A 14,038-nucleotide genomic window follows, 5' to 3' on the forward strand; every position below is an offset into this window, starting at 1 on the left:
CAAATTTGTTACAAATTTAAATAATATTTTTTAATAATATTTGAACCCATTTAAATTTATATATTTTAATTAATAATTTATATAAAATATATTTTCGATTGAAAATTTATATTTTAAAAATTTTATAATTATATGAAATATTTAAATATTATTTATTTAAAATATATTATATAAAAAATTATTAATATTATTATAAAAATATATATTTTTTAGTTAATTATTTATATATAATAAATATATAAAATTTGAGTTTTACCCTAATTTAATTTGGATATTAGTTATTAAATTTAAATTATTTTAAATTTAATTATATATTATTTAAATTCATTTTAATAAATATCCCTTTCATTAATAAATGAAAGGACATAGAGATGGCTCATATAGAAGCACCATCTATACACCAGAATAGGAGGCTATTTAATGCATATAAAAATTTAGAGTTTAATTAAGAAGGTGCTTTTAAGATTGATTAATATTAGAGTGTATGTGTAGATAGCTCGAATTAATGTGAGAATTAATTTATTAATTATTAAATTAAATTTTTATATTTAAATTTATGCATCTTTTATATATAATTTAATTAATTTTATATATATTTCAATATAAATTTTATGATTGTTAAATTTAATTTTATATAAGGTTAAACTTATATTATATGCGCTTTTAATTCTAATGAATAGTTGAAGAGAAAGAAATTAGAACGACCAACTCTCAACCACCGTTGGTCTCTTGATATTACCCACAAGGATTTGGATTTCCACCTAACTCTTGCAAGGCCTTCGATGATTGCTAGGCGCACACCCATCTCACAATTTAATAATAATATTGGGAAAAAAAAAATCATGAAAAGAATAGAATGCACGTGAAGCCATTGCTAGAAGGATATGCTCATGCTCCTTCCTTCCCACCACTTGTTCTTGCTGCCTAAACCAATATGCTAAGACAAATAAAACAATTGGCCATAACTAGAGGAGTAAATGTTAAACTTGGTCTCGTCTTCTTTTTAATATTATTTATTTAATTTAGATTAAATTAAAACTCAACATTTTATAGTTTGTAAAAACTCTCTAAAACTAATTTTAATATTATATTTGAGATTAGCATTTGATTAATTGAATTAAATTAAATTTTTAATTAATTGAATTATTAATTAATTTTAAAATTATTAATCAAACTAAATTGAAATCAAAAGAAAATTAAAATTAATCAAAATCAATTATTTTTTTGAATGATTATCGATTATAATTAAATTAATAAAATATATATATATATATATATATATTTATATTATTAATTAATTATTAATAAAAATATTTTTATAATCCTTTTTTATTTATAAAAAAATAATATATGTGATTTAATATTAATAATAGAATAATTATTAAATATTATTATAAAATCATAAAAATAATAATTATAAATAATATATTATTAATAAAATTATAATTGGATGCAATTTCTTTGACAAATGGAAGGAGGAGTCCTCAAGATGTGGCTGCATAAGCTTCATCCCACATTTCACTGTCCATATACACATATGCACACACACAGCAATTTCTGTATCCATTGCCCATTTGCCCTTATGGGAAAGATAGAGAATGGGCATCCTCATAATTTTTTTTTTTTGGATTATTTGTTATTATTTTTCTTAAAAAATCATTTGAAATTCAGCAATTGCTAAGTTTTTATATGATGAGAAAAATATAAAAATTTGTTTATATTGAGAAAAATATATTGAGAAATATGGTTAAACGGTGAAGTGGGCAAACTTTTATATTGATTAAAATGGTTTGTCAGTGGCAGTGCTGTTGACGGAGTCCCAACGATCAAGGGCATATTTATTGTCCTTCTCAAACCCAGAAGAGAAGGCCCCATTCATGACATTTGCATAACAGCCATGAAATCCCTCGGATGGAGAATCTAATGTTAGTATGGAACTAAAGGACAAACCCCCATGCTAATCTCTTAAGTGCGCTCATCCTACACCTTACCATCACATCCCTTCCGTGAAAATGCAATCGTTTATATATATATACTTATAGTTAATTATGACGGATTCATTATGATTAATTATTATAATATAATTTTTATAAAATAATTATATTTTAAAATTTTCTTTCATCCTCAACTCTCATTTAATTTCATTAATTTTTTTTTCTTAATTAATTAATAAATTTTAATTTTAAAATATTAGAAACATCTTTAAAATTATAATTAAATTAAAATTATCTATTTAAACTTAATTAGATTTTTTTTACCACAATTAGAATCAATTGAAAACATAATGTATAAGTAGGAATAACAATAAATAGAGTACATGTGAAAATTATCATTTCTAAATTTGAATCTTGATTAATATTTATGAAACTTAAATTTAATTAAAATTTATTTTTAATTATTCAATTTATCTCAAACTCAATTATTATTGTTCAAAAAATATCTAAATTCATTTAATTTTATATATTTAATTAATAATAAAAAAATAATTTTAATTAATAACTTATACTTAAAAATTTAATAATTTCATAAAATATTAAATTTCTATTTTATATAAAATAAAATATATAAAAATTTATAAATATTATTATAAAAAATATATTTTATATTTAATTAAATATTTATATAAATAAATACAACTAATAAAATATCTAAAATATAAAATTTAAACTCATCATAAATGTTAAAATTAAGTCATGTCGATTACCTATAAAAACTTGATATATTGCGTATGTATAAATTTAAAATATTTTTTCACAATAAAAATTCGAGGGTGCAAAAAAGAATAAAAAAAACATCACCTTGTCAATAGCACTTCTTGGTGCCTGCCTCAGGCCATCACAATAACACAGTCACAAATCCGAGCGCTAGTAATGCCCCCAATACAAGAAAGGGTCCTACGTTTTATGGGACACATTGGTAATATTTGGACAAAATCAGTTGCGCACATGTCATTTCAATAAAGAGAAAATAAAAATTAAAAAAATAAGAAGAAAAAGTTGGTAGAGAGAGGAAGTGAGTCGAGACACGTTTTAGCCTCCTTCGTTGCCATTTCTCGATACCTCCTCCCCTCTCTCTATCTTTCCTCTGTTAAGTAGAGAGAGAGGGAGATCAGAGAGAGAAAAACCACAGCTAGGAGAAGCTTATATATTTCCTCTTTTAGACTCTCTCTACTCTCTCTCTCTCTCTCTTCCCTTCACTCACTTTGTTATTCTATTTTTCTCTGCTTCTTTTCTCTAAGGAGGGAGAGTGTTTGTAGAACGCGAAAGACACTGTCTTTCCCACGTTTCTTCCGCCATGATCTCCTTGAAAAGCAGTTTCCTGGTAATATAAACCACACCCATTTCTCTATTCACAATTTCAACCTCACATACTTCACACAAATTATTCAAACAATCTATTAATTCAAAGTTTGGCTTTGCATTTCACATCGTCAATCAGCAACTTGTAGATTTTTCTTCAATTTTTTGCTTATGCTCCTTTTCAGTTGATTTACATTTCTGGGTATGTTCCCTTTAATCTCCTTTTACATTTAAAACTATCAAACTGTTTTCAGTATACTTGTTTATACATATTTTTCCATATCTGGGTTTTTGAAAAATTGAAAATTAATTTACTTTTAATTTCTGAAAATAAAATTTGTTGATCCCGTAGATTATTCATATCTGGGCGTTGTTTTAAATTCAAAGCCACCAAATCATCCTTATTCCGATAAGTGTTTTTTTTTTTTTTTACTGAACTATTTGATTTACAAACATTTAAAACTTCTTGTTACCATTTATAGTTTCAAGGTCTCTTATATTTTCATTTCAAATCGATCATGAAATTGGAACACAAAATGTTTTCCTTCTGAGAAAAGAACTTTTGATGTTAATAATTTCTTGATGATTGTCATTATTAACTCACAGCAATGAAGAAGAAAAGGTAATTATTTTTGTTATTATTATAATAATCATCATCTTGTGGTGAACAGAGTAACACGGGCATCTCAGGCTCGTGTAGCCCTTTCGCGGGGAAGCAGAGAGGACTAGTTCGTACAGCTCCACCTTCACTAAAAGTACAGGCACTGAATCCAAATAGGGAACGAAACGGCAGCGTCTTGATGGAGAGCACACTGCAGGAAATGAGAGATGGAGCCTCTGTGCTTGACTTGGAACCCAAATCCACCGTTGCTGGTGGCGTCCGCGATGTTTACGGTGAGGATACTGCCACTGAGGATCAGCTTGTCACGCCTTGGTCCCTTTCGGTTGCTAGGTAAGCTTTATGAATAAGGAATTGTTGACGTTAAATTTTTGTAACACGCGTCTCTTTTTTTTTTTTTTTTTTTCTGGTTATTCGATTTTGTTTAAATTTTTTATTTTATTTTCGATGATATCGATGTTTTTAGCTTGTCATGTACTATGTTGTTGATGTAAGTTGCATATGTTGCTTAGATGGGATCTTTGGACATATCTTTGTTGCTTTATGTTTATGGCTCCCTTTGGCTTGGTTGTATTTTCTGTTTTTAGTTTATATATTTATAGCCAGTATAATTTCTCATTATTATTTAAGTGTTTTTCTTCTATTATTTTATGCAATCTAATTTTTTCCAGCCCTTTTTAAGCCTTTGTCTCGTTTGGAGCAGTAGTTTCTATGTTCTTTTGCTATCTTAGCAATTTGAATGGCATAAGCTAACCTAATCTTAATTGGTTATGTTTTGCTATCTTTCTTACTTATTGGCTCCTTTCTGATGCTGCAGTGGATATTCTTTGTTGCGAGATCCACACCACAACAAAGGACTTGCCTTCAATGATAAAGAGAGAGATGCCCACTACTTGCGTGGCCTTCTCCCCCCAGCTGTGGTTTCTCAGGAGGTTCAGGTTGTTTTTCCTTATTTGTTGTCTCTTGATTTAATTTACCCTTTGTTTTACACACACACACACACACACATGAAATGCTGATGAAACTTTTGGCCCTATGCTGACCAGGTGAAGAAACTGATGCACATTATTCGCCAGTATCAACTTCCATTGCAAAAGTACATGGCTATGATGGATCTTCAGGTAGCCACAAAGTTTCTCTGATATTTTGCCTGTATTATTCATGCTTCAATGTAAAGAATTGTAATTGACTCATAGTTTGCATGTCAACTGATTTACTGATAATTACGAGCAGTGTGAATACCATTGATTACTTTAATTTTGTTGCAATATATTTGAGAATACATCATATTTTCTTCCCTAGCCTGGATTGCCTATTGTACTAGTGTAATTGGTGTTGTAAATAAGGGGTATGCCCTTTCCATAACTTAGTGGCCTTTTCTAGAGTTTTGTTTTAACTGGTACCACTAGACTCTCCAGCTTTATTTTATTGAAAATATGAAATAAACATGCTAACTTATTGCAGGAAAGAAATGAAAAACTGTTTTACAAGCTTCTCATTGACAATGTTGAGGAGATGCTCCCTATCGTTTACACTCCAACTGTTGGTGAGGCGTGCCAGAAATATGGAAGTATCTTCAGTCGTCCTCAGGGTCTTTACATCAGTTTGAAAGAAAAGTAAGTACCGCACAATATATTTGTATTCTTCATTTTTGTGGTACAAAGTCTCTATTGCAACACTTTCTTGCTATCCATGGTTAAGCTGATAAATTTTCTTTTACAGGGGTAGAATTCTTGAGGTGCTGAGGAACTGGCCTGAGAAGAATATTCAAGTCATTGTTGTGACTGATGGTGAGCGTATTCTGGGCCTTGGGGACCTTGGATGTCAGGTGAGATCTATTTAAATACCATTTCAAAAGTTCCTGTGATTCTTTTACCCTTTCACCTCCATATCTTTCTCACACACACACATTCATGCTCTCATTTGCACAGAAATATAATTGGTGACACTTAATTTTTATTTTTTTAGGGTATGGGGATACCTGTTGGAAAACTCTCTTTATATACTGCACTTGGTGGAGTCCGTCCTTCAGCTGTAAGTATCAACAAAACAATTTTTTTTTCCCTTCTTATCTTTAGTTCCTTTGTTCCTTATTTTTGTTTTTCTGTGGGACATACCTGAGCCAAAATACTTGTACTCAATCAGCTGTTATATTTTATCTCATCTAGAATTCCACTGTAGCCTGTGCACATGGTCTAAGCCTTTTCTGGCAGAACTTGAGAGTTTCCAGAGGTTGCCATTGTTTTTTCAGGATTGGAGGATGGTATTTTAGTGCTTCACTACGTTTTCTTTTGTTTGATGATGGCAATGTGTACTTAGCTGCATGTACAGGATGTAAAGAATATGGCAAATCTTGACAAGTTTTGCATCTTGTCACCCTTTCCCTTATCATTAACAAAAAGGATATTAATTATGTGAATTATTGCAGTGCCTGCCTGTTACAATTGATGTGGGAACCAACAATGAGAAACTGTTAAATGATGAGTTCTACATAGGGCTCAGGCAAAGAAGAGCTACTGGACAGGTACATGATGTGTTCACTTAACTTGTATGGACTTCTTCTGTGCTCATAAGATTTTTTTATAGGTGTTGCGTAATTTTCTGTTAAAGTGGAGTGCTCTTCATTTCAGGAATATTCTGAATTGCTACATGAATTCATGAGTGCAGTCAAGCAGAATTATGGTGAGAGAGTCCTCATTCAGGTTGTTAGCTAAAGCCAAAGACACTGATGATCCTTCTGTGATTTGGTTTTACATGTTCTTTTTTTTTTATGGGTAAGCTTACATGCATTTGTTTTTTTAAAATCTATGTCAAACTCTGCAGTTTGAAGACTTTGCAAACCACAATGCATTTGACCTGCTTGCAAAATATGGTACTACTCATCTTGTTTTCAATGATGATATTCAGGTAATTTTTACTTTTTCTTATAAAAGGCAATTTTTTACTTGTATTATTTGTAGCAGTTAGGATTTAGGATGGGAATAGCTCTAAATGCTTAAATCAATTGTTCTATTCCAGGGTACAGCATCTGTGGTCCTTGCAGGGCTTGTTGCAGCACTAAAATTAGTTGGTGGAACACTAGCTGACCACAAATTTTTATTTCTTGGTGCCGGAGAGGTGAGTAGATACTTGGTACAACTTTCACAAAATGTGGATTCATGGAAGTTTGTGAACATGTAAGCTGATAAATGGAAAAGGATAAATTGCTTGCCTTAATTTATGCCAGCATATGTATTTTTTGGGGTTCTTTATCATGTGTGCAAGTGCAACTGCTTTTCCTGACCATGACTGCATCATCAACCCCATTCTCCATTTTCACATTTTCCTTTTCTTCTACTTGTGTTTATATCTCACTTTGTTGCTGATAACAGGCTGGCACTGGAATTGCAGAACTGATAGCCCTTGAGATGTCCAAACAGGTCTGAAAATAATTTCTTTTGCATGTAATCTTTTTTTCCTTGGATATTATTATGAAAGCATTCGATGTCAAATAGACCTTAATGGCTATACATTTTGTCTTATTCTTTGTGCAGACAAACATGCCAGTGGAAGAGACTCGCAAGAGGATTTGGCTTGTGGATTCGAAGGTAGTAAAAATTTGTTCTGATTCTGGTTAATGGAAGGAGAATGATCATTAGCTTCTCATTCTGTTTCATTTTTATCAGTTATAAATCTGCACATGTAATTCCTTTGCAGGGGTTGATTGTTGGTTCCCGTAAGGAATCACTCCAACATTTCAAGAAGCCCTGGGCTCACGAGCATGAACCTATAAAGACACTTCTGGATGCTGTCAACGTATGGATTCTCTCTCTCTTCTCACTCTTCTCTTACAGTGCAAAAGAAAAATGTATTCTTATTCTCTTTACTTGTCTGATTTCCATCAGGACATTAAGCCAACAGTGTTGATTGGAACATCAGGGGTAGGAAGAACATTTACTAAAGAAGTGGTTGAGGCTATGGCCTCTTTCAATGAGGTATGAATCTTTATCCATCTACTTTGGTGTTGAATTTTGAACTCTGAGATAACCATGTGTTGCATTATCTCGTGCAGAGACCTATAATTCTTGCTCTTTCCAACCCAACTTCACAGTCTGAATGTACCGCTGAAGAAGCTTATACATGGAGTAAGGTAATGCAAACGGTATTTGTATGTGTTATTTGCCGACAAGAAATTAGCATATCACGGTGCTTTTCCTTCACCTTTGCATATGATTTTCACTTAATACACTGCCTACCATAGGACTGCTGGATTTTATATAGACCAACATTTCTTTCTTCTTTGCATGCAGGGTCGTGCCATTTTTGCAAGTGGAAGCCCATTTGCCCCTGTTGAATATGAGGGGAAAGTTTATGTGCCTGGTCAGGTAGGAAACCTTGGGAATTTAAATGATTTTCTAAGTAGAGACGTTTGATCCATTGGATATTGATTTTTGTTTTATTGTTATTTTTGGTTCAGGCAAACAATGCATACATTTTCCCTGGATTTGGTCTGGGTTTGATAATGTCTGGTACAATTCGTGTTCATGATGATATGCTTCTGGCAGCATGTAAGTGAACCAAAAATATGAGTACTTGAGATCATTTTACCTTTAGTTGTTAAACTGGTAAAGTTTTAGGGAACTTCATGTCATTCAACTATCCCTGCATAAAGTCTCCTCTCATCATTTAGAATTAGTAGATCTTGTTCTTGCATTTGAATTGATGATATTACGTGATATAATTCTGAGTTAGAATATGGGACACATCTAGAAGTAGGGCCTACAACATAGAGCTTGGAGGATCTAAATTAGCAGAGTTTGTTTTTCAGGCTTGATCTTACAATTCTGTCTTCAGCTCTTTTGGAGGTTTTGTTCCTAGATTTTAAATAGTTCCATGTATGTGTTCATTTCTTTGGTGCAGCGGAAGCTTTGGCTGCCCAGGTGACCCAGGAAAACTTCGACAAGGGACTCATATACCCACCGTTTACAAACATCAGAAAGATCTCTGCACAAATTGCCGCCAATGTGGCTGCTAAAGCTTATGAACTTGGTGAGTCCTTAATTCTTCTAATTCAGCTCATCCATGATATGATATGAAAGTCTTAGCTTGTGATACATATATTTGTCATCTCAAAAACGCCTTGTGTATAGGTTTGGCTACTCGCCTCCCTCAGCCTAAGGATCTGGTTAAGTATGCTGAAAGCTGTATGTACAGCCCTGCCTACCGAAGCTACCGATGAAGCAGCAGAAGCTTCCCACGCTAAACTATGCCTCCACCTCATCCCCGAAGGGAAGGTGGCAAAAAAATATTAAAAGAAATATTAGAGGTTCACTTTTAGCACATAATCAGCTGGTTTGTAATTTTTTCCCGTTCTTCCCCTTATTTTTTCAGTTTTTATTGTTAATCCTTTCTTTTATGGCTTGAAAAAGCTGTTGTGAACTTGAAAAATCTCACATGGAAATGAAATTCAATAGTGTTCTTTGACTTGTAATCTACTCAGAATAGTCCTTCTGTAATGTAAGGGAATAAATTAGTAAATAACATTGATTCCAGGAAGGTGACAGCAGTTGGCCAAGTGAATCCAACCCAAAATTGCCCGGATGGTCTTGGACTAGTCAACATGAAAGCTATTGAAAGAATTAAGTAAACAAGTGGGATTTTGCTTAGCATTGATTGGAAACTCTGAATTTTGTCTGTTTGGGTCGTTTCTGACTGCCTTCGGCGATGTGATAAGACTCTAAAACAGAGTTCAAAGTTAATGTTCTGCCAAAATAAAACGAGGGAAAATGAATTTCACTTATTTTAACTCTCATCACGAACTCTTTCGTTAATTTCATGAATTGTATTTCCTGAGGCAGTTCATTAACAATTTCTGATTCCTCAATCTCTTCTATTTTTAATTAGCTTCAACGTCTAGTCAAGAATCAAGGCAAATCAGAGAGAAATCCAGCAGGGAACAAAGGCATCAGTGAGTAATTGCACTTATTTTAAAAGAAAACAGCAGTCACATCCAAAATTATTAAATAAATCTATTTGGGTCGACTTCCAGTCTTATGTCGGCCCATTTTCCAAGATAAATCCTAGGCTTGGTTTGAGATTGAGTTTCAAAGGCTTCGGCTCGGTTTGAGATTGAGTTTGTTAAATGGGCATTTTTTATTTTTCATGTTTATAAAAAAATATATTAAATTTAATTTTAAATTATTTTAAATATATTTTAATTAACATATTTAAAGACATAACCTTTTTAATGCAACCTTAGCAGCAATACTAAAACAAATCAAATTTGGGAGTATAAAGATGTAGTTATTATAAGTTTGATTTTATATGAAAAATAAATTTAATAATCACTGGATTAAATATTTATATTTATATTTATATTTATATATTTATTAATTAATTCTAAATAAATCTCAACACAAATATTTTATTTAACAATTATTAAAAGTGTTCTCATATGAAATCGTTCTCGTATTATATAATTCTAATTTATATTTGTAAAAAATTCTCTTTTATGAAACAACTAATAAATATGATTGATATCAATATATTTTCATGAAGTGATATTTAATAAAATCAAATATAATTATTGAAAAACCCATGAAAAAAAAAACTATTTTATGGTCATAAATGGTGTGATATAGAACAGAAATGACTTCAGAATCCAAACTAGTGGTTGACTCAATGAATGTTAAGGTTAAATTTGGAGTCAAAATTTTTAATTTGATTATTGTAGCACATTTTCTAGGCAACTACCCCCTAGAGCAAGGTGGATTTATTAGAATATGAAGGACAATGACCTTATCAATTCAAGCCACTTTTGTCAAATCAAATCCTATTTTGTTTATGCAAAAATTCAAAGATGGGTTAGTTTTGATTAGGAAATTTCCATGAGATTTCTGCTCCAATTTCCTACCCTAATTCCACTAGTCTTCCATGCTTAGAAATGTAGGAAACTTATTCCCATTTGATCTATTAGACGAAAAATCATAGCTTGCAACTTGGGTTAATTGGATTTGTCATATTCTGTGTGTTTTATTTTAAGGCTGAATGTATAAATTAATCTCTTACCCTTATTAAAACAAAAAAGGTATGGTAACATTCTCAACTTTAAAAAGTCTATTTTACCCTTAAATTTTCATAACTTATATTTTATTTAAATGAAGATGAAAGAGAAGTAAATAAAAGTAACGAGGGGTAAATAAAAAATAATAAAATTTTTATAGGGTAAGTGGAAGTAAGCCTCATCATTTTTTACCTCGTGATTCATAATTTCTTTTACACCTTAATTTAAAATGTAAAAATGAGAAGTGACAGATATAATTATTTTATTTCATACGCCCTTTAAATTTATCATTCTTTTACCTATTTTTAAATATAAAAAAAAATATATTACTTTTCTCCCATTTTCAAGTATGATTTTTTTTTTTATTATACACTCTTTATTTTTTCACTCCTTATCTTTTCATTAATTACTCTTCTCTCGTCCCATCTAAATATAGTCTTAATTAATAAATTTAAAAAGATCAAATATATAAATTAAATTCTGACTTTTCTTTAAAAAAAATCTAATAATACCTTCCACTACTCTAATTTCTTCATAAATTTTAATGCTGACTAGGGTCACAAGATTCATTTAATTTTTTTTAGTATTAGGATGCTATTAGACTTTTCAAATAAGTCAGAAGTTAAATATGTTTTCCACGAATTTTAATAAAATTAATCTTAAATGTTTATTAAATTTAGATACCTATTTTTTTCCTCTTTTTGACGTATTGTATGATTTTCATTTTCTTAATGAAAGTGACGGACATTTTCAATAAATAATAGTTATGTGACATTTAGAAATACATCTATTATAAAAAAATAAAAATAAAAATCAATTTGCCGACATTTATTTATAGTATTCTCTCTATTCCTTTATGGTCTATTCTAAATTATAGACCATTCTCTTTTAAAAATGTACTTTATTTATTAGCTCACTAATATACTCTTATTTAATATGTATTAAAAAAATATTTATTCGAATAATAAATCAGTTACATAAGTTATTTAATTTTTAAAGTGCAGCTATAGAAAGTCCAACTTCATATGAGGATGTGTATAATAATTATTAGATTAAATAGTTTTACACTTTATAAATATTTGATTTGGCAGTTCTTAAATTTATACTCATATGAGTTCGAGCTAGTATTAAATGCATTCTAATTTTTAATGGAGCAATATAAATAAAGGGTATATTAAAAGCAAAATTAATTACTTTAATTATATTTTATTAATTTATATAAAAAAAATCTATTTTTATGAGGCAGAGAAAATATAAGTTATAAAATTAAAAAGTATAATTTGTCCATAAATAAACCTAATTAATTGGGTTTTTTTTTTGGACAGCGTTCAAATTTTTGTTTGACATAATCTTTGATACGCTCAATAACAAGTGCCCATTGCGAATAATTTAATAGTCGAGTGTTTAAGTTTATTTTATACAATAAAATGGCTATAATTTTTTTTTATTATTAATTTATAATTCTTATGCTAAATTTTAATTTATTATATTTCAAATTTTTTTTGTAAAATTGCTACAATTTTCTTTCTAAAAGAAAAAAATTTGGAATTCCTTTTCCTCGTATAAACTAAGAAGCTTGACACATAAAATACGGGAGGTCATTTTCCATTGCTTTGAATTTTCTAAATAATAATGTAAAAAGTTTTAGGCTTATTTATAAAATCTAATAAGAGTTTCACATATCAAAAAACATTAAATTTAAGGATTTATAATCATCAACAGTCAATTAATTAATTAATTTTAATCTTTTAGCAAATTTTATAGACTATAAAAATTGATGGACTAAGAAGAATGAAGATGGATGCAGTTGAGATTTTGAGTCAAAACTGTCAATTTCTTTTTATTATGTAATGCACACCAACATTTTCCTTTTTTTTTTTTTCCTTTATTTTTCTTTGCCCATTAAGGCTTTGCTTGCTTTGTGAAATATGTTTTCATATAATTTTTTTCATATTTTTTAATATTTTAAACACTCATAAAATGAATCAATAGAAAATAATTTCATGGTTAAAGAAAAATGACTTCCTCCTCTTTATTAAAATTACAAATGCTAATATATACATAACATAAATACATAATATTAATTTAACATTGTTGAAATCTTATATTGAAAGAACATGAAGTAAAAAGACAATATATAAGTGATTGGATTACAACATTGACTTGATTAGTTATTTGATGTGTAAAATAATTTAATCACTTATACAAATCCAAATTAAAATGAATTAAATTGTAATTTGACAAATGCTCTCTCAATTTAACAAACATTGCAATTAAATAATAATAAAATATTTTTATAAAAAATAATCTTCATAAAAAAAATATTTTTTTTATATATAAATTACTTGATATGGAATAAATAGAGTCGAAGTGATAAAAGTAAAATGCTATTAACACTAATTTGATCAAAAAAAGGCATGTTTGATTCAACCATTCCAATCGGCTATTTTATATATATATATATATATATATATATATATATATATATATATATATATATATATATATATATATATATATATTAAAAGCTATGAAAAACTATGCTTTAAAAACTTTTACAATTTTACTCTCTTCCTCTATTTAAACAAAGTGTTAGTGGGTAAAGAGAAAATGTGAGGAAGTTTCTATTTCTATTGTAGGTTTTACAAAATCTAATTTCCTTTTAGGCTTGTCTTAATTATCTCAATTAAATGACAAATATCTATTTTTTATTTAAATTCAATAAATATCATCTTATTCAATCTATATTTAAATGGATTCCAAATTAGATCATTCGTAATTATATCAATTTAAATTTTAATTTATATTCTAATTATAAATGTCACGATCCAACCTATGGGCCGGATCGGCACTAGGACCTGAGCCAGCCTAAAACCCCCGATACCCGTAGTAAGCCTAACTGTTCCTCAACCTAATCCTAAGGCCCATTTGAGCGCAATTTTAAGAATTCAACCGGATAGAGTCCGGCCATAAAATGGATCGTTCAACGGAGAGTTTTTTACTCGCCCGACCTATAAACACAATATATAATAAATTGAGAAGCTCAGCTCACCCTCCATATACTCATTATATCAAAAG

General features: G+C 29.5%; 1 protein-coding gene across 2 annotated transcripts; it reads left to right on the plus strand.

Moving 5' to 3' along the window:
* The first annotated feature begins 3,019 nt into the window (after positions 1-3,019).
* On the plus strand, positions 3,020-9,388 carry LOC110666758 (NADP-dependent malic enzyme). Of its 2 annotated transcripts, none has more exons than XM_021827349.2 (20): positions 3,020-3,321; positions 3,971-4,251; positions 4,736-4,856; positions 4,965-5,039; positions 5,383-5,534; positions 5,641-5,746; positions 5,887-5,952; positions 6,347-6,442; positions 6,549-6,620; positions 6,742-6,825; positions 6,937-7,035; positions 7,290-7,337; positions 7,452-7,505; positions 7,615-7,713; positions 7,803-7,892; positions 7,970-8,047; positions 8,208-8,282; positions 8,375-8,465; positions 8,818-8,946; positions 9,048-9,388. In XM_021827349.2, the coding sequence occupies exons 1-20, from the start codon at positions 3,295-3,297 to the stop codon at positions 9,134-9,136; spliced, it is 1,932 nt and encodes a 643-aa protein (XP_021683041.2). In that variant the 5' UTR covers positions 3,020-3,294; the 3' UTR covers positions 9,137-9,388. The 2 variants fall into 2 exon arrangements, with proteins under 2 accessions (XP_021683041.2, XP_058006195.1); XM_058150212.1 differs by lacking the exon at positions 3,020-3,321 and adding an exon at positions 3,364-3,501.
* The last annotated feature ends 4,650 nt before the right edge of the window (positions 9,389-14,038 follow it).

Source organism: Hevea brasiliensis, chromosome 1, assembly GCF_030052815.1.
Source record: "Hevea brasiliensis isolate MT/VB/25A 57/8 chromosome 1, ASM3005281v1, whole genome shotgun sequence".
Lineage (NCBI taxonomy): Eukaryota > Viridiplantae > Streptophyta > Magnoliopsida > Malpighiales > Euphorbiaceae > Hevea > Hevea brasiliensis.